General features: G+C 39.2%; 1 protein-coding gene across 1 annotated transcript in view; it reads right to left on the bottom strand.

The window, feature by feature from the left end:
* Positions 1-22,449, bottom strand: part of LOC126282065 (transient-receptor-potential-like protein) — a 190,140-nt gene that overhangs the window by 78,742 nt on the left and 88,949 nt on the right. Inside the window, exons 13-14 of the mRNA XM_049981509.1 lie at positions 7,009-7,204; positions 6,758-6,925 (exon numbers count right to left, since the gene is read on the bottom strand). Of these exons, the coding sequence (XP_049837466.1) occupies positions 6,758-6,925; positions 7,009-7,204 (364 nt within the window). The remainder of the gene's footprint in view (positions 1-6,757; positions 6,926-7,008; positions 7,205-22,449) is intronic.

Below are 22,449 nucleotides of genomic sequence, written 5' to 3'. Positions count from 1 at the left end.
ATGTGTGTGTGTGTGTGCGAGTGTACACCTGTCCTTTTTTTCCCCTAAGGGAAGTCTTTCCGCTCCCGGGATTGGAATGACTCCTTACCCTTTCCCTTAAAACCCACACCCTTTCATTTTTCCCTCTCCTTCCTTCCTTCCTGACGAAGCAACTGCCAGTTGCGAAAGCTCGTAATTCTGTGTGTGTGTTTGTGTGTTTTGTTCATGTGCCTGTCTGCCGGCGCTTTCCCGCTTGGTAAGTCTTGGAATCTTTGTTTTTAATATATATATATATATATATATATATATATATATATATATATATATATATATATATATATATATATATATATATATATATATATATATATATATCTCTTTCATTCCCTCTTGGAAGAGACAGGATGGGTCCTTGTGGAGATTACTAAATGGCATATTTCAGCAGTTTTACATTTTAGCAGGTTTACATTAGAAAACAAATGATATAAACTACTTGTACACCCCCACCCCTACCCCATCCCAGTGGGGGCTTTGCAGTCCATGGTACTAGCAAGTCTGTACATTCCTATCTAGCACATGCAACAGACTGCCAAGACCCCTATGGCTGTATACCTTTTATAGCGTCAACCATATTACAATATATCAATTTCATTCTGGTTACCAGGGAAATCTTGTGTATGATCTGTCACCCATCACACATGGGCTTTTTAATGAATAATAGCTAAATTACAACTTACGATGCCACAGTGTTACACACCAGCCTGGATGAGAATTTTGCCAGCTTTTATGTGAGACGTTTGATTATTTGCTCAGGCACTCAGGAATTTGTACGCATGTTGTAATGATTAATCAGTCAAAATTAGTGTTCCTATTAATTAACTATTGAAACTTAGGAAGAATTATGTACATACAGATTCTTATTCTGATTTATTATAACATGTTGCTTTTTAAATTCTTGTTTTGCAAATTATGTTTACTTAAATTAGTTTTTAATCAACAGAATTAACATTCCAGTTCATAATTCCAATTGTATTTGGTTAGTAAACAGTCTGGTACTGTCTTTTGATGCCACTGGACAAGTGTTTTGATCACCTTTTGATCACCAAAGGCATTTAAGAGTTGCTATTTTTTGAGAAACAAAGATAGGTCTACATCATCTGTAGTTAATATATTATTCCACTACAGAGTGGATCTTTAAACTTTGCTTTTTCACCCCTTTTTTCATATGATCTACCTACCAATTTGTAACTTCATTAGTTTTTGTAACTTTATTAGTTTTTTACAACATATCTCCCAGGAAAGCTTGAAGAGTCACATTTATTAGTTCTGTTTTCATTGTTGTGGTGAAATAAATTGTGCTCAGCTTCATTTCCCTCCTTTTTAGCCCCTCCGGCCATTCACTGCCATCAAATGGCCAGTTACCTAGGAAATTCCATACACAATAAACCTTCAGCTGACCCCCTGACAGGTACAATTACTTTGTGTATAGTACATCCCACCTGTAGCAGTGGCTCAGTTCTCATTGGCTTAAATCTGAAACTCTATCATGCAGCCCCCTTCGAAACTATCCATACCTGTCTCCCAACTTTTTCCATCAGTCAAACTTGTGTGTGCATCAGCTGTTCTTGTCATCTCAGAATTGCAATCATCATATCAGAAATTCTCCACAGTTTGATCTTAAGAGGAATTAAACTTGATACCAGAGACATATTGATGAATTTTGATGTTATGTCAGAGTTCAGTAATGTTCGTCTCCAAAAACACTTTCCTTACTGGAACCCTATTTTGAACATCAATACGTTAAGCTTTTTCTGTCATTCCTTAGCAATGAAGTACGTCTTTGAAGAGTGGTGAATAAGGTAATGGGTTCCAGTGGGCTCCCCTCTAACACTTGTAGCAAACTTCTACATATAGAAATTTGAAGAAATCGCACTAAAGACAGACCAAACCCCTGTTTCACTTCTAAATGTTGATATGTTCACTGTGTGGCAGTTTCATAGGAGCTCTTTTGTCAAATTCATTGGACACCTCGACAACTTTCACGAAAACATCAGACTTATCATGGAGGCTGAGTAGAACAACTGCCTCTTATTTCTGGATGTCCATATTTCTGGATGTCCTTGTGCAGAAGAAACCTTTTACTTGGCATGTGAGGTACACAGAAAACTTATTCATGAAGGACTTATATCCATCACGGAAAAGCTGCAATAATTGAGGACAACGATTTTTCTGTCTGATGATACTGACGCACAGGGTGAGGACTATTCATGATAGAGCTGGATTTTCTGGAAAAGACAGAGCAAAGAAAGAGGCAAGGAGTCACCTTCTTACCATATGCTGGTGTAGGAATTGGCTGAACTCTAAACAAGAAAGCAGTTAAGCCCATCTTCCAAGCCTTGCATAAATAAGAATTCTTTTGGGGAGCATGAATAAGAATCTTGGACTAGCACATCTGGTTTTTATGACATTCCTAGTGGTTGTGACAAACCTTATATTTTATAGACACAGTGCTGTGTGTCTGTTAGTTGCACTGGCCAGGAAGGTTAAACTGGCACTGCGTCAACAGAGATTAATTGAGGAGCACACATTCAGTTTCAAGATGTCTACTATCTGTCCAGTGAGTGGTTTCTGGGACAGCATTATTCAGGAGCTAATGAAAGTACGTGTGGGACCAAAGCCTGTGAATAATGATAGGTGTTTTGCCTTCAGTGCAGCTTGGCTCTGAAGCAGTGAGATAGAAGTGACAACACTCTTCATTATGTGGGGCAACAGTGGACCGTGAGTACTGGGAAGCAATCAAATGATTAAAGAGTGGATGTTATGGGGAGTTAAGTGTCCACCATGGCTGACACCTATATGCAGAAACTTATAGGAGACTCCAGCAGTTTGCCAGAAGATATAAATACAGTAAAGTCTTCTGAAATGCTGTGGACACGCTGCAGTTCGATGTGTTGAGAAATTGAAGAAGATAGCAGACTCAGGAACCTTAGTAAGTGCTTGACATCATAACAGAAAAATATGTGCAAGTACCATCAACTGTAATCATGTAACACCTCAAAAATATAATAAATAGTAAAATGTGGCATAAAAATGTGTGTCTGTGGTCTGAATAGGTGTGGCATGTTAGCATAAAAGTCACTCAACCAAAGTGATCTACATGGGCAAGAGAGACAAGTGCCACTTGCACTTGCTGTTAATTGTGACAGTTGCTGCAAGTAAGAATTCCACATACTGTCAGCAATGTAAGGAAATACATTGTACATAAAACATGTTAAACTGAAGAATTTTTACTGAATGGTAAATGTAGAAGTCCACAAAATAATAATTTGAAAGTCGTCATGAATCAATTACAGGCAATATGTGCACGCTTTGCAAAACATGTTGTGTGATTGCCTGAGTGCCTCTGTACATTCCTTAATGAGTGCAACAGCGTCCATGATGTAACCAACCACTACATCTTGCATACTTACTTCTCATTTATAGACCACAGTCTATATCCAATTCCACAAACAAAAATCTGATGGTGTAAGATCTACCTACCTATTAGGGTATTACATGCAGTATAGTGCATTAGTTTGCAGCCCATTGTATGAAACGGGTATTCTTCCATGTTCCCATTTTTATTCTGTACATGTAGTTCGATGACCTGTGCAGGAACAGCAACACATTGTTGAAATGGTGCAGCATAGCCCTACTGCCAGCACGTGATGGACTGTCTTCACACATCAGTGTCTCACTAGTACCTGTGTGGTGAGCATTATGTGCAGAACCTTGTAACCATTTCACATACAGTATGTCCATATATCTTCACATTCACAACAATGCCACATGATTTGAATTTTGTCACTGGTTAAATGTCAATTTGCTTCCATTAATTCTTTTCATTGATGAAGCCACATTTATATGTAATGGAATCAACAACAAAGATAATAATCATCATCAATGTTTGTAATAAAATCCACATGCTACAGTGGAAACCAATTTGCAAGTTAATTTTTTGATCAGTGTTTCATGCGGCATAATCGGTGATGAGTTGATAGGTTCAGTTATTTTAGAAGAGTGAACGACAGGAAAGAATTACTTACATTTTCTTGAAAATTTATTTGTTGAACACCTTGAGGATGTTCCTTTGGGCACATGGACTGCAATGTACTTTCAGCATGACAGAGGCCCTCCACATTTTTCCAGGCATGTGAGAGAACATCTCCATCACACTTACCCTAATCACTGGATTGGTTGTGGTAGTACAGTTTACTGTCCATCAAGGTTGCCAGATCTTACTTCATCAGATTTTTGTTTATGGAGTTAGATGTAGTCTGAGGTCTACAAATGAGAGGTAAGTACGCAATATGTAGTGGTTGGTTGCATCATGGACGCTGCTACCCTCATTAAGGAATGTGCAGAGGCATTCAGACAATCACACAACATGTTTTGCAAAGAGTGCACAAATGCATAGAAGTTGACTGTCAGATATTCAAACATTTATTGTGAACTGTACAACAGCAGTAATGTGATACGTATGAACATGTTTAGAGGTGATTGTGTTAAAAATATGGCATATTGAATAAAACAGAAAATAAATAACAATGTAACTTAAATGTGTTCTATCACAGAAACCATCAGAACAGGGCATATGCCCATGTAACTATTTTTGCTTCAAATGATTGTAACTGCCATGTGCCCTAAACATTGACCTTTTCTTTTGGAATACCGTGTATAAGATGATAGAGCCATTATTTTTCCAAAGATAGGACTAGAAAGTGCCTGAAATCTTGAAATCTTGTTGAAGGAACCATACTGTGAATCAGCTGAACTGATTAACAGAACCTTTGAAAACATAGATTAGATTAGATTAGTACTTGTTCCATAGAACATGAATACGACACTTCATAATGATGTGGAATGTGCCAGGTTAATAAAAGGTGTCTATACAAGATATTACATTACAAAAAATATTACATGACACTTTATTTATTTATTTATTTTGGAGGGGGAATTAACAACTTACTATAGCCAAAAATTCATCTAATGAGTATAAGGAGTTGCCATTAAGAAATTATTTTAATTTCCTTTTAAATGCTATATGGCTATCTGCTAGACTTTTGATGCTATTAGGTAAGTGACCAAAGACTTTTGTGGCAACATAATTTACCCCCTTCTGAGCCAAAGTTAGATTTAACCTTGAGTAGTGAAGATAATCATTTCTCCTAGTGTTTTAGCCATGTACATTGCTATTACTTTTGAATTCGTTTGGATTGTTAATAACAAATTTCATAAGTGAATATATATGTTGTGAGGCTACAGAGAAGATCTCCAGCTCTTTAAATAAGTGTCTGCAGGATGATCTTGGATGACCCCCAGCAATTATTCTGAATACACGCTTTTGTGCAATGAACACTCTTTTACTCAATGATGAGTTACCCCAGAATATGATGCCATACAAAAGCAGAGAATGAAAATAGGCGTAATAAGCTAATTTACTGAGATGTATATCGCCAAAATTTGCAATGAACCTATTAGCATAAGTAGCTCAGCTCAAACGTTTCAGCAGATCCTCAGTGTGTTTTTTCCAGTTCAACCCCTCATCAGTGCATACACCTAGAAATTTTGAATATTCTACCTTAGCTACCGATTTCTGATTGTGTGGAACTGCATATACTATGTTTTGTCAGAGTTTAATGAGAGCCCATTTGCAGAGAACCACTTAATGATTTTGTGAAAAACATAATTTACAATTTTACCCGTTAATTCTTGTCTGTTGGGTGTGATAGCTATACTTGTATCATTGGCAGAAAGTACCAGCTTTGCATCTTCGTAAATATAGAATGGCAAGTCAAGTCATTAATATATATTAAAAACAGTGGAGGACCTAAGACCGAGCCTAGCGGCACCCCATTCTTGAGTGTTCCCCAGTTTGAGAAATCACCAGTTATTATGTGAACTGCTTATTTCAACTTTCTGCACTCTTCCAGTTAGGTATGATTTAAACCATTTGAGCACTGTCCCATTTATACCACAGTACGTGAGCTTACCTAGAAATATTCCATGATTTACACAATCAAAAGCCTTTGAGAGAACACAAAAAATCCCAATGGGTGACTTCCGGTTACTCAGAGCGTTTAATATTTCATTGGTGAAAGTATATATATATATATATATATATAGCATTTTCTGTCAAAAAGCCCTTCTGGAAACCAAACTAACATTTTGTTAAAACTTTATTTTTACAAAGGTGTGAAGCTACTCTACAATACATTACTTTTTCAAGGATTTTGGATAAGGCAGTCAGAAGAGAGATTGGGTGGTAGTTGTTGACATCAGACATATCCCCATTTTTATTCAGCATGCAGTATCAGGCAGGTGACACACAGACTCAGTTCTGCTGCCTAAAAATATCCGTCCAGTTTTTTTTGCCACTGCTTTATTTGCTTTGTATTTTCTGTACCTAGTTTTAACCAGTTCTTTGCATAACACGAAAGCCATATTGTCCTTATCACTGATTGCTGCTGAGACATGTTAGCACCTGTATTCATGAAAAAACTGAGTTTCCAGCACTGAACAGTGTTGACTTCTGGAGCTCCAATATGTAAGAATTACCACACTTATCAATCATATGTAACTGATATTGAATGCATATGTGAGGGTTAAGGCTTTCTCTTCATGTAATAATACTAAATGCAAATAATGAAATTGTCACAAACACATGATGTATTAGTATACCATGACTGAGTATGTAATTTTTTTGGATGTGAATTGTGGAATTTTAGTTTTACCTTACCTTTGATGACATTCTACGAAGCTTGTCCCTTTTGCGCAGCCCAAGTAACTTAAAAATGAGTTTTGGTGTGGGTAGTATATTGAATGGTGGTGGTAGTGTAGCACTTTCTTCAAAATAGCTCATCCAGAGGCGAGTACGGGCAAATTTCCATTCTGTGTCAGAGTGCTCCTGCAAAATAATAAATAGTCACTATTTGTGTTATTTTTCTGACAGTTAATTTGATCTGACAAAAATAGGAAATGGGTACTCACATCTATCATAGCATATGAATTGGACATCATAGCTATGAGGAGGTTCAGTAAGACAATCACATTGATCACCGAGTATGAACCAAACATTAGCAGTCCCCAGAATCGAGTATATGTTTTGATTCCTGTTAGTTCGAAGCTGTCCAGTCCAATCATGCCAAAGCTGGCCCAGAAGAGTGACTGTGACGATTCAAATAAGCTGCAAAAATATGTTAATTTTAATTCTTTGGTGAAATAAATAATACTGAATGTTAAAGTGACATAATATTTGCACTTGTTTTCCTCCTGTTGATCTGTTGATAGCTTCTGTGTAAAATTGTGTTTAATGTATGTCTAAAAAAAACCTGTATAGACAGTAATTAGAAATGTTAATGAAGTATGTGTGCTGTATCTATGTCTGAATCTGAACTAACTAGTATGAAACATAAGAACATCGTAGAAGTGGTATAAATTGTTATTACTACTTCATTATAGTGAAAATGGCTTTGCGTGCCAACTGGAGACAAGAAGTATTGTTATGAGAAGTTGGTATTAAATATCAATATCAATAATGATTGCCACATTGTATATGGAGACAAGAAACAGAAAGTGGCAAAACTGAGTGGAACAATATATATACCTTGGAGCAAAAAGCATTATTAAAAATGTCACAATGAAGAAAATTGGATGTTAGGATTTTCCTTGAAGAAGTGTAACAAAGCTTCAAGAAAAGCAAAAAAACTGTATTTTGTCAGTTTATAAAACCACTCTGAAGAAAACAGGATATAGAGCGTTTCAAGATACTTGGGAAAGCCTAATATCAGTTATCATGAATGATATTACCAGGAGACAAGAAATTGCATTATACAAAGTGATGCAACAACTCATGTAGCATTAAAAGAATACTGTACCTTACCTACATACAGCATATACAAAAGCTGATTTCAACCACTAGTCATAACTTTAGACTGAAAAAGGAAGAAGACAACAGAAAGTAATATATAAAATTGGCAAACACAGCTTGTACACAACTATTGGAGACTAAACTAATTATTTTTGCACAGTATAGGAGAGAAAATTACAGTCCAAGAGAAATTAAAAGAAAGGAAGAACAAACAAAAGCTAATCTTGTTGAAATAATGATATAGAACAAATCAAATACTGAAAACTGTTAATTAAGAATGCTACATTTAGTTAGTTCATTTAATATTCAATGGATCATTTTACAGGATAAATCATAGTGCATGAATAGTAGAAACAGGAATGTTCTTCATGAATGGCAAATAATGGAAGTAATTATACCATATAAAAAGGAAACTGAAACTGATGGAGATAATTATAGAGTACTCATCAACGATTTCATTATGTTATGCCTCTCAGTGATTAACAGTCATTTTGCAGTGTTAATGACACTACTTTTAAAGGAACAAAACTGGTTTAAGATAAGCATATGTAGGAAAGACAATACCAGAACAATAAGATGAATTTTAGGTATTAGTAGGAGAGAGAAGAAAACAAATAGATAACAGAACAAAACAGGATGGAAGACAAAATCACGGTGATAATGAACAGCAAATGGTTGTGTGTGGGACATGTAGCAAGGTCAGTTGTTGATAGGTAAATCAGGGGAGGTCTTTGTTGAATTGCAAGAGCCAAGAATAGACCCAATGACAATGTAATGGAAGGTGTGTAGATAACATTAAAAAACATAGGCATAACAGGGACAAAGGCTATAACGCGTGGACAAATCTAGAGGCTGTCTTATCCAGAAGTGAAAGTTGAATGGCTGATATGAGTAGTAGAAAAAAAAGAGAAAAAAATATAGAAATATGTATAAACTGTGTCAGGTTTTACAAATTATGTTTAGTGAGAATTTATAGAAAAATGGGACTAGAGAGAAAAATACCACTAAGAATAAAAGAGGAGTAATACAAGGTTATAGTCTGTCATTCAACATGTGTTTTGAAAATATTTTATGGCAATGGAAGTGAGAAATTAACCCTGGGTTAAGATTAATCCCAGAAAAAATATCACTAACACAATATTCTTTGTAGATCCCAAGCAGACCACCAGCAATGAAGGCTGAGTCTTTGTGATACCAGCTACTCTTGTTGGTAAAGTCATTAAATGTTGGCTTAAGATTCCAAGACAAAAGCCAAAAGGAAATTCATTAACATATCTCCTTGCAAATGCCTTGGAATTCGCATGATGTGACTACCCTGTCACATGTACAGTACCACCACAGCATGTCTTACAGAAGTCAGCTCCAAATTATGATTATAGAGGAAGTTGTAAAAAGCTTGACTAATCATTTAAACCTATTGTGCAAGGAAACCAAGAAAATTTTGTCATAGAAAGTTTCCCCAGTTCAAAATGAACAAATTGCGTATGCAGTGATAGCATTGTAGACACTCTTATTGTTCCAAGATGACTGGTTTCAACAGTCTTAATGCTGCCGTCATCTGATCTTATGGTACTTGCTATAAAATTGTATGCATTACATGACATCAAAGCATACAAGACTCTACACATTTGCATATCTTGATAAAAATCCACTTGATAAAAAGCACACAGTTGGCAAAATGCACACAGATTACAAAAAGCACAAGTTAAAACCCTCGTATCGTCCATACATGTTGGTTGTGAACATGATTCTCACAAAACTTTCCGCACAACGCTACACTGCTGGCAGCGTCGTGACAATAATGGCAGCTATGGAATAACTGCTTTCTGCAACCAACTTCAGAATCCCTAACTATGATGATGAAAAGCACTTGACACTACATCTGGATTCCAACTTGCACTTGATATCTGACTTTGTGATTGCAGACATGACACCTCTTATAATTGGTCTTCCTACATAGCTTTTGATTTATGCCGGACCTGGTCAACTGTCGATCCCAGTACCCACAGAAAAGGTAATGCCTACATTGGGTCAAACGAAGTACAATGTGCCCATAGCTTCCTGCACAAAGATTTCCAGTTCCTGTACTGTGTTATCTGTGCCAGGGTATTATGATTCGATTTCATACTCACAGCAGTGTGGAATGCACAAGTGTACATCATGCAAGAAGCACTCTGTGACTCATAACAATTCATATGCTACAGGCAGTGTTACAGCGTTGCCAGATGAACTACTTTTTCGTTCTTCCTCCAGGACTTTCCAGCACTCAGCAACATTGCCAGAACCACCAGGAAGAGCACACACATTGCTCAACGTCATATCCACACGCCACAAGGTCAACTCGTCACCTCCCATCCACATTAACTGCCTCCAGAGAAGTTTCTTGCAGAGCAAGCAGAGATTGATTGAATTCTTATAGTAGTTGTTCTGACTAGCTCTGATAGTCCTTGGGGCTCCCTATTCCACATGACCCATTAAAAGGGTAATCCATGGAGACTATAGAGCACTTAATTCCCTTGCAATTGCAGACTATTACCCTGTACGCAACATGGTTGTTTTTAATTGCACCATTACCAGTCCAAAATATTCAGTGTTATAAAATGCAACAAGGTGTTTTCTCAAATTCTTGCAACTCCAACTGATATCAAGCAGCAGCAGTAATCACTCAATTCACCTTGTTTCAATACTTCTTTATGTTATATGGCCTCAGAAACATTGCCCAAACTTGGCAGCAGTTTATTGATGAGGTGCTACATGAATTACTGTTCGGATTATGCTATATGGATGACATTCTAATACGCTCCACTTCAGTAGAAGAGCATGTTGAACATCTGCAGCAACTTTTCTGTTGCGTACAAGAATATGGCATAATCATTAACATCAAAAACTGCATAAGAGGGAAACCTGAAGTTAAATTACTGGGATACTTGTCTGTGGGACAGGCTTGTCACTATTGACGGAGTGGATCAAACCAGTATAACAGATGCCCCCTCCCACAACCTCGATATGCTGAATTGTTACAACCTCGGTATGCTCAATTGTTATAGATGCCACTTTTCTAATCTAGCTGTGCCCAGGAGCCCCTCGCAGCATTACCCAACCGTAAATATAGTACAGAAAATTATAAAATACAGTGGATTCAAGAGGTTGAAGCAGCTTTCCATGACCTAAAGAAACATCTGCCACAGGCAACAATGCTGGGACACCCTATGGTGCTTATGGTTGATAAGAGCCAAACAACAGTGAGTGCAGCTCTTCAACAAAAGGTAATGGCAAATGGCAGTCACTCACATTCTTTTCTGGAAACTTGACACAACAGCGGTAAAAATGGAGTGCTATTGGTCGCAAATTGCTCACTATCTACTAAGCTATCAAGCATTTCCAGCCATCTGTCGAAGGGAGACACTTGCAATCTTTATGGGGCACAAGTTGCTAGCAGCTCTCTTTCAGCAAGACAGAGACAGCTCACTGCATCAGTGCTGGCAGGATGAGTATATTAAACATTTCACAACTAATTTGTGCCATATAGTATGCTGAAACAACCTCGTCTCATATTGTATCTCATGAAACTGTGCCAAAGCATTGGCACTCAGATGTGTGTCAGCTCCTAATGTGCCTGATGGAATTTGGTATAATGTAGCAACAGAGAAACAGTGTTGCATCCTATAACAATTTCACCTTGAAGTTTTCAGTGCACAGCATAATCTAGCCCACCCAGGAATCTGAGCCCCAGCCAAAGTAGTCTTTAACAAAGTTGTGTGGCCTGAGTACAAAAAAACTATCACACATGGGCACATGCATGCTTGGTATGCCAGCATAAGAAGAACAGCAGGGACACCATTGTGCCAATTGTCCACATTCCAGTGCCATCAGCAGGATTTTCACATATACATCTACATCTACATGACTACTCTGCAATTCACATTTAAGTGCTAGGCAAAGGGTTCATCGAACCACAATCATACTATCTCTCTACCATTCCACTCCCGAACAGTGCATGGGAAAAACAAACACCTAAACCTTTCTGTTCGAGTTCTGATTTCTCTTATTTTATTTTGATGATCATTCCTAGCTATGTAGGTTGGGCTCAACAAAATATTTTCGCATTCGGAAGAGAAAGTTGGTGACTGAAATTTCGTAAAAAGATCTCGCCGCGACGAAAAACGTCTTTTCTGTAATGGCTTCCATCCCAATTCGCGTATCATATCTGATATGTGATAATACAAAACAAGCCGCCCTTTTTTGCACCCTTCCAATGTCCTCTGTCAATCCCACCTGGTGAGGATCCCACACCGCGCAGCAATATTCTAACAGAGGACGAACGAGTGTAGTGTAAGCTGTCTCTTTAGTGGACTTGTTGCATCTTCTAAGTGTCCTGCCAATGAAACGCAACCTTTGGCTCGCCTTCCCCACAATATTATCTATGTGGTCATTCCAACTGAAGTTGTTCGTAATTTTAACACCCAGGTACTTAGTTGAATTGACAACCTTGAGAATTGTACTATTTATCGAGTAATCGAATTCCAACGGATTTCTTTTGGAACTCATGTGGATCACCTCACACTTTTCGTTATTTAGCGTCAACTGCCACCTGCCACATCATACTTTTCTAAATCGCTTTGCAATTGATACTGGTCTTCGGATGACCTTACTAGACGGTAAATTACAGCATCATCTGCGAACAACCTAAGAGAACTGCTCAGATTGTCACCCAGGTCATTTATATAGATCAGAGCAGAGGTCCGAGGACGCTTCCCTGGGGTACACCTGATATCACTTCAGTTTTACTCGATGATTTGCCATCTATTACTACAGACTGCGACCTTCCTGACAGGAAATCACGAATCCAGTCGCACAACTGAGATGATACCCCATAGGCCCGCAGCTTGATTAGAAGTCGCTTGTGAGGAACGGTGTCAAAAGCTTTCCGGAAATCTAGAAATACGGAGTCAACTTGAGATCCCCTGTCAATAGCAGCCATTACTTCGTGTGCGTTGCACAAGAGCGATGTTTTCTGAAGCCATGCTGATTACATATCAATAGATCGTTCCCTTCGAGGTGATTCATAATGTTTGAATACAGTATATGCTCCAAAACTCTACTGCAAACCGACGTCAATGATATAGGTCTGTAGTTAGATGGATTACTCCTACTACCCTTCTTAAACACTGGTGCAACCTGCTCAATTTTCGAATCTGTAGGTACAGATCTATCGATGAGCGAGCGGTTGTATATGAGTGTCAAGTAGGGAGACATTGTGGACATTGTGGCCCCTCTATCGTATTATTTGGGACATCACTGTTTAGTTACAGTCATCAGTCATTTTACCAGGAGGGCAAAAATCACCACAGGCCATGACATAGCTGCCGATTCGGTTGTGAGAGCACTGGTGCACTTGTGGTTCTCCATGTTTGGCGTTCTACAAACCACTGCTGCAGGCTGAGGGAGACAATGTGAAAGGCTACTTTTCCAGGAACTTCTACTACTGTGCAGCTGCAACCACCTCCGCACTACATGCTAGCTTGCCAGCAGTGGGATGGTAGAGCATTTATGCCACATGATTGAAACTGTCCTAAAGTGTAGCTGCTCATCATAATCCGAAGCACTGCCTCTGGTCCTGCTTAGATTGAGAATGACAGTGAAGGAACACACAAAATGCTCTCCTTCACAATTAATTTATGGCAAATCATGCCAGCTTCTTTATGTTCGGCTGTCCCTGTGTTAAGTACACAGTTTGTGCAACAATTCAGCACCAGAATGAGAAACAACCAGTCTACCAAGTACCAACCCTGTCAGACATGGAAATTCAAGAGTGTTTGTGCACAAATATTTGCGGAAAACTTTCCAAGTGTGGCTCAGGGGTAATGAATTAGACCAATATTTTATTTTCCCCTCTGGGCCTTGCAGGAGGAAGCTAACATTTTAAAATTGGCAAGAATGGCATATAGGAGACAAATGTAACTCAGAACTGTGTTCACCTATGAGTGTGCAATCCTTACGCAACCCACAACATTGCACTCCAATGTTGAGGCTGACACTTATACGGACAGTTTCGCTCAAACCCTGGCACCATTGGAGGACACTGAAGCAACACCTGCAGAACAGGAGTTGCCCATGCCTTCACTGGCTGTTTCCACAAAAACTGACAGACAAGTCCAGTGCCACCTTCCCAATGTACAGGGGGCACCAAGTTTCAAAAAAAGGGGGGCTGATGTGGTGGCATCACAAACTGAATTCATTGGTATTGGCCACATCAAATTAGCAAACTTATTGTTGACAATAAAGTCCTGTCTTTGCTTCTGTCTGAATATCATACATAGTTTGTTTATCTCTCTCTGCAAGTGTACCTAGTGCTAGTGTGAATAAATGTTATTAATTATTAGCTGTGCATTTATTTATGACAAACTTACCTTTCCTACTGAATATCCCATAGTATCACTTGTTAATTTGACCCCGTTTTCTGTTGCTGAAGTACAACTTCAACTATTGAAGGGATGTGCCTTTAATTCCATAATATTTTTAGTTCCCCCAACAGAATTTTAAAATTATGCACTTGAAGGCCTTGGCAAGGTCACATAAAATGTCAACAGGTACTTTGTTTCTTGTTTAATTCTGCTAGAACCTAATTTATGAGGTCATAAATTGTTTCCTCTGTAGAGAATCATCTACAGAAACCAAAACTCACTGCTTATTAAAAATTTATTGTTAAAAAACCAGTTTAATATTCTTTCATAAGATACATATTTCCCAAAAATGTTTGGACTGAAAAGAGATGGGAGTTAATTATGTACAGGAATTTTGTTTGTTGCTCTCATTATGTTCCTCATTCAGTCTGCAACACCACTGTAATAGTAAGAACATTCTTCCTGTTTGCAGGCTTTACGAAAGTAAAGAATTTTTTTACACTGCTTGCAGTGTCATTCAGCATTCCTGATGTGGTTTTGAGTTGGTAATCTTCTTGCTCTGAATAGCTGGGCCTATAATGAAGATAGGTTCCCTCACTGTGATTAATAACAAATTTTTATTTAATAAGTATTTAACAAGCAGGCTACTTAGAGATGTAGCAACAAGTTAGTTATAAATCCAGAAATCTGTTTCTCATAACAAAATGTGTGTCAACGTAGCTTTTAAATATCAGGCAGAGCATTAATGTCCCATTTAACTCAAGATATGTCAAATATTTATGAGAAAATTAGTCTTTGAGACAGATGAAAGTATTCTTCAGATTTTTTTGGAAAATGGATTTACTTATATTGAACAATTAAAAAGTTTTCAGCATTTCACAAGCTCAGTCTTGTTATCAGAAAATGTATTAATATAAATTTCTCCTATATAATCTTATGCGTTACAACAGGAAATAAACATAAAATTAAAAAAAAAGGACATTGCACATCTATCAAAATGCTTAATACAAGCTATGTCTTTGTTCTCTCAATGATGCAAAGTTTTAAGCAAGTTGAATGAAATGAAAGATTAAGAGAATGTTTTGTGTGCAGTCTGGCAACTCTGCACTCATACTCCTGCTGAAATCATATGGTGCATGGCACAGGCTACCTTATACCACTAGTCATTTCCTATCCTATTCCACTCACAAATGGATTAAAGGAAAAACAATTGTCTATTCGCCTCCATATGAACCATAATTTATCTTATCTTGTCTTTGTGGTCATTACATGACACACATGTTGGCAGCAGTAGAATTGTCCTCCACTCAACTGCAAATGCCAGTGCTCTAAATTTCCTCAATAAAGAAAAGAAAGCCATATCTGGTAATTCCCATTTGATTTCATAATGCTTTCCATAATATTTGCATTTTGACTGAACCTACTGGTAATAAATCTAGCAGCATGCTTCTGCACTGCTTTGATGTTTTCCTTTAATCTGCTCTGGTAAAGTGGAAATGACTGTTTGGTGTCATTGGCCGGGAGGCCCCTTGCGGGGCGAGTCCGGCTGCCATGGTGCAGGTCTTATTACATTTGACGCCACATTGAGCGACCTGTGCACTGGATGGGGATGAAATGTGATGAAGCCAGCACAACATCCAGTCCCTGAGTGGAGAAACTACCCGACCCATCTGGGAATCGAACCTGGGCCCACAGTGTAGTGTAAGCTACACCAAAAAGCCCACCTACCTGACCACTTACCTATCAGGGTGGACATCTGCTCTAGTTGGGATCTCAAACAATGTGAAATAGGATATGATTGCTACTCACAACAGAGAGGTAGTATGAATGGCAGACAGGCAGTTTAAATGTACATTTAAAAGTAGGCTAGCTATTGGACAAAGCTCGTCTTCAGATTTAGAAACACACACACACACAATTGTTGTCTCTGGATGCTAAAACCCAAGAGTGGTGAGCAGTGTAGCTGTGGGTAGAACGGGTACAGATGGGTGTGAGGTGGACAGGGGAACGGGCAGTGTGGGGTTTGGGGGAAGATGCTGTAGTGCTGCCTGTGTGGGTGTGCATGGACGTGGTGGGGACAGGTAGGTGGGCTTTTTGGTGTAGCATTGGGAGGCTGTGCTGGATAGGAAAGGGGAGAGGGAAGGAACAGAGAAGGAGAAAGGACTATCCAGGTGTACTATACCCCCCACTGCTCACCTCAACTGAGACGGCTGCCCATCACAACCAGACCATAGTGCCCAAAGATGACAATGACCATGTGTGTGGGAGTTGTATGTGTAATAATGTGTGTTTGTATGGTTTTTTATACATCTGAAACTTTGTCCAGTAGCTTAGTCCACCTCTTAATGGACCTAAAATGTGTCTGTCCTCTGCTCTGTGCCTCCTCTATGTAGTGAGTAGCTATGTGTCCTATTTGAGATTGTCAGTTTGAGCTTCACTTATGTTATTATCCCTCTACACTCTACAGGGGACACCTCCATATTGTAGCAGTAACAATACGAGCTTAGATTTGCATGCTTGTGTGAAGATAAGGGATATGCGAGTGGTAGTGTAGCTAGTGGCAAGATCTCCCAAGCCAGAAAGGTCCCAGTAGATGAACTTGACAAAGCATGGCCTACAAGACCCCGTTCTTCCCACATACTGACATTTCCATAATCCTTTTCCCAGCACACTAGGTACTGAACCCAAGATGTGATGTAATCCATACAAAAGAGTGTGTGGCACATAGGAAGATGTGTCATGAATGGAGCCTTAGAGACATTGGGCGACTTCAGAGTAATTAGCATTATACCGGCTTGGTAATGACCTGATATATCCCCAATTCTCATGGGCCCAAAATGGAGAACATGGAAAACAGTTTAAAAACTGAAGGATTTGATGATACCTCAAATACCTAAACATTGGCTTTGGAACCAATGGAAGCCATTTCTGCAACTTGGTTGGGTGATATACCAGTCCAAGAGGTTGAAGACATAAGGGGGAAGTTGGACCAGATCTAGCGCAAATCCTTTCTTGGGGCTCATTCGAGGAAACTTCTTAGAGAAAAAAACAACAGAAAAGCAAGGCAAAGAATGGCTCCCTAAACACAAATGGAGGAATTAAAAGGTCTTAAACCTAATACCTTGTGCATGGGACGCCTTCCACTTCTAAGAAAGCGAACAAAAGAACAAGAGAGGAGTGTAACTGAGAGGTCTACCTGCCCCTTCTGAGGGCCACTGGATACAGAAGAAGTTGAGGCAGCAAACGAGGAACCATACTTACAATACTGCAGTATTGGCTTTTAGGATGTCAGTTACCCAACAGGGGTATTTACTGGTCAGTATCACCTAGCAGCAGGAGTAGCTGTTCATATGGTTCTCTTTGAAAAGATTTGGAAGGATGTGAGTCTAGGCCCCAAATTCTTAAGGATCTGTCTAGACAAAGGTGCTCCAATATTTTTCTGTGAGGGGAAGGGAGCAGTGAATTGGCATAATCAGATGGTACCCAAAATGCACCCGTGTTCTACAGGTAGCATCTTTGATTAGTAATGAAAACACCCTCAGTCCTGGTTTAGAACAAAGCCATCACTTAAATTTTGAATAAAAATTATCAACAATGGCGGTTGAAGATTTCCGGCATAAGAAGTCGCCCTCACATAGCCAGTGGCCTTGTCAAAGTGGCAGAGTCCGCAGCTCATGGTCCTGCGGTCGCGTTCTCACTTCCCGAGCATGAGGTCCCAGGTTTGATTCCTGGCAGGGTCAGGGTTTTCATCTGCCTCGAGATGACTGGGTGTTTGTGTTGTCCTCATCATTTCATCATCATTCATGAAAGTGGTGAGATTGGACTGAGCAAAGGTTGGGAATTTGTATGGGCCCTGATAACCACGCAGTTGAGTGCCCCACAAACCAAACATCATCATCATCATCATCATCATTATCAAAGTGGCAAAGGATTGGATAGAAGTTTAGGGCTCTCTCGTGCTCTTGGGGTGGGAAACTGCCCGTAAAGCGAGAAGAATCAGCAATTACCAACAGCATGAGGATGCAGAAGGCTATGGAAACAACTGCATTAAATACACAGGATGTGTGGCCTGTAATTGAAGAAGCATTATAATAATTTCTCCATTACCAAAGATTCCGGAATAGTATCCCATTCAGATCTTCGGGAGGGAACATTCTACAATTTGGGGTGTGGGATGTCAGAAGTTTGAACGTGATATCGAAGACAGAAAATCTGGAAAGGGAAATTCTATGGCCCAATCTAGGTATAGTAGGGGTCAGTGAAGTGAAATGGAAGGAAAACAAGGATTTCTGGACAGATGAATGTAGAATAATATCAACAACTGCAGAAAATGGTGTAGTGAGAGTAGGATTCACTATGAATAGGAAAGTAGTGCAGAGGTTGAGCCACTGTGAACAGTTCAGTGATATGGATATTCTCATCCAAATCGACAGCAAACCAACACCGACAGTGATAGTTCAGGTGTACATGCCGACATCGCCAGCCAAAGATGAAGAGACAGAAAAAATATATGAGGTTACTGCACATTACAATTAGAGATCATGAAGTAGACAAAGTTAAGGAATTCTGTTATCTAGGCAGCAAAATAACCTATGACAGATGGGGCAACGAGGATGTAAAAAGCAGACTAGCACTGGTCAAAAATTCATTCCTGGTCAAGAGACATCTGCTAGTATCAGACATAGGTCTTAACTTGAGGAAGAAATTTCTCAGAGTGCATGTTTGGAGCACAGCATATATGGTACTGAGACGTGGACTGTGGGAAATCCAGAACAGAAGAGAATCAAAGCTTTTGAGATGTGCTGCTACAAAGAATGTTGAAAATTAGGTGGACTGATAAGGTAAGAAATGAGGAGGTTCTCTGCAGATTCGGCAAGGAAAGGAACATACTAAAATCACTGACAACAAGAAGGTGCTGAATGACAAGACATCTGTTAAGGCATCATGGAATAACTTCCATGGGACTAGAGGGAGGTATAGAGAGTAAAACTGTAGAGGAAGACAGAGATGGGGTATATCCATCAAATAATTATAGACATTGGGTGCAATTGCTACTGTAAGGTTGGTAAAGGAGAGGAATTCATGGTGGGCTGCATCAAACAAGTCAGAAGAAGTGGAGAATTTGGATACCAAAACTTCACAAGTATGTTCCTCCAAAGACCCTGTCTGAGAAAGAACAGGTGCAGAACCTGAAAGTCTGGATAGGTGACTACAGCGGGTAATAACTGGATGGTTGTATCTGATGGCAAAACCCATGTGGTGGAAGTCAGTGAGAAATCTCTGAAGGCATTGCCAGCACAGGACCTAGAACTTCTTGCAGATTTCTCTCAAGGAAATTACGGACATTGGAAGTGACAATGGTGGCAAGTTGGTGGCTGGAAGCATTACAGATAAACCTGCAATACAGTAAGGGAGTAAGTGCCATTGGAGTTGCTTCTGGGAAGACAGGAAGTGGAGATAACAATGGTCCAGGAATTCTCTTTATATAAAGAGTGCATCGGAGTAGACAACATTCCATTGGAACTACTGACGGCCTTGGGAGAGCCAGTCCTGACAAAACTCTACCATCTGGTGAGCAAAATATATGAGACAGGCGAAATACCCTCAGACTTCAAGAAGAATATAATAATTCCAATACCAAAGAAACCAGGTGTTGACAGATGTGAAAATTACCGAACAATCAGTTTAATAAGTCACAGTTGCAAAATACTAACGCAAATTCTTTACAGACGAATGGAAAAACTAGTAGAAGTCGACCTCGGGGAAGATCAGTTTGGATTCCGTAGGAATATTGGAACACGAGAGGCAATACTGACCCTACGACTTATCTTAGAAGCTAGATTAAGGAAAGGCAAACCTACGTTTCTAGCATTTGTGGACTTAGAGAAAGCTTTTGACAATGTTGATTGGAATACTCTCTTTCAAATTCGTAAAGGTAGCAGGGGTAAAATACAGGGAGCGAAAGGCTATTTACAATTTGTACAGAAACCAGATGGCAGTTATAAGAGTCGAGGGACATGAAAGGGAAGCAGTGGTTGGGAAGGGAGTGAGACAGGGTTGCAGTCTCTCCCCGATGTTATTCAATCTGTATATTGAGCAAGCAGTGAAGGAAACAAAAGAAAAATTCGGAGTAGGTATTAAAATCCATGGAGAAGAAATAAAAATGTTGTGGTTCGCTGATGACATCGTAATTCTGTCAGAGACAGCAAAGGACTTGGAAGAGCAGTTGAACGGAATGGATAGTGTCTTGAAAGGAGGATATAAGATGAACATCAACAAAAGCAAAACGAGGATAATGGAATGTAGTCGAATAAAGTTGGGTGATGCTGAGAGAATTAGATTAGGAAATGAGACGATTAAAGTAGTAAAGGAGTTTTGCTATTTGGGGAGCAAAATAACTGATGATGGTCGAAGTAGAGAGGATATAAAATGTAGACTCGCAATGGCAAGGAAAGCGTTTCTGAAGAAGAGAAATTTGTTAACATCGAGTATAGATTTAAGTGTCAGGAAGTCATTTCTGAAAGTATTTGTATGGATTGTAGCCATGTATGGAAGTGAAACATGGACGATAACTAGTTTGGACAAGAAGAGAATAGAAGCTTTCGAAATGTGGTGCTACAGAAGAATGCTGAAGATTAGATGGGTAGATCACATAACTAATGAGGAAGTATTGAATAGGATTCGAGAGAAGCGAAGTTTGTGGCACAACTTGACCAGAAGAAGGGATTGGTTGGTAGGACATGTTCTGAGGCATCAAGGGATCACCACTTTAGTATTAGAGGGCAGTGTGGAGGGTAAAAATCATAGAGGGAGACCAAGAGATGAATACGCTAAGCAGATTCAGAAGGATGTAGGTTGCAGTGGGTACTGGGAGATGAAGAAGCTTGCACAAGATAGAGTGGCATGGAGAGCTGCATCAAACCAGTCTCAGGACTGAAGACCACAACAACAACAAAGAGTGCATGTCAGTCCTTGGAGGGACTGGAGGTAAACTGATTTTCACTAGAACTCTAAAAAACAACAGAACATTAATTTATATCAAAAATGGAATTTCATTAATGCCAATGGTGAACTGCTTCTTGAAGGACTTAGTGACCATCAGGATGTAAGAGGGTAAGGAAGTAAACACAGAGGAATTTTTGTTGACCTTAGTGTACCTTCCTTAAGAGGACAGTGCTTTTCCTATCCAAGTAATGAGAAGATTGGTAGACTGCTGCTTGCAGCTGAATGAATGACTGTTGATTGGTTGTGATGCCAATGCTCACAACCTGTTGTGGGAAGCAGGAACACCAACAGAAGAGGTGAGTACGTAACTGAATACCTATTGGGTAGCAATTTAGAAATCTTGAATACTAGTCTTGAACTTATCTTCAGGAATAGAAGAAGAGATGAAGTAACTGACGTAATTTTTGGGTGCATTATAGTGGTTAGTTACATCAAACAGTGATATGTGGCAGTGGAGCCATCCTCACCTGGCAGAGGAGCCGTCCTCACCTGCCCACAGGTATAATAAGTTTGGCTTTGAAATGGTTGTTATTCCTATGGGAATCCAAGGAAACAGACTAAGACTCTTATGTTGTTGTTGTTGTGGTCTTCAGTCTTGAGACTGGTTTGATACAGCTCTCCATGCTACTCTATCCTGTGCAAGCTTCTTCATCTCCCAGTACCTGCTGCAACCTACATCCTTCTGAATCTGCTTGGTGTATTCATCTCTTGGTCTCCCTCTACGATTTTTACCCTCCACACTGCCCTCCAATACTAAATTGGTGATCCCTTGATGCCTCGATCTCTTCTTCTAGTCAAGTTGTGCCACAAACTCCTCTTCTCCCCAATCCTATTCAATACCTCCTCATTAGTTATGTGATCTACCAATCTAATCTTCAGCATTCTTCTGTAGCACCACATTTTGAAAGCTTCTATTCTCTTCAAAGACTCGCCTCTCATATAGGAAAGATCTAAACTCACACTTATGTGAAGTTAAAACTTTGATAAGAAATCCAGTAGATTTAGAGGAAATGGTAGATGAAGTAATATCTGGCATGATGACCCCACACTTGAAAAACTGTCCAACAATCAAGACGTACACAAACAGGATTGTACTGGGAAGCAGGTAAGAAGACTGTTTAACTTTACAAGAAAGAAAGGCTAATAGACAAA

Source organism: Schistocerca gregaria, chromosome 7, assembly GCF_023897955.1.
Source record: "Schistocerca gregaria isolate iqSchGreg1 chromosome 7, iqSchGreg1.2, whole genome shotgun sequence".
In the NCBI taxonomy this organism is placed as follows: Eukaryota; Metazoa; Arthropoda; class Insecta; order Orthoptera; family Acrididae; genus Schistocerca; species Schistocerca gregaria.
Note: the sequence above shows the minus strand (reverse complement) of the source record. Positions and strands in the feature narration are given on the sequence as shown.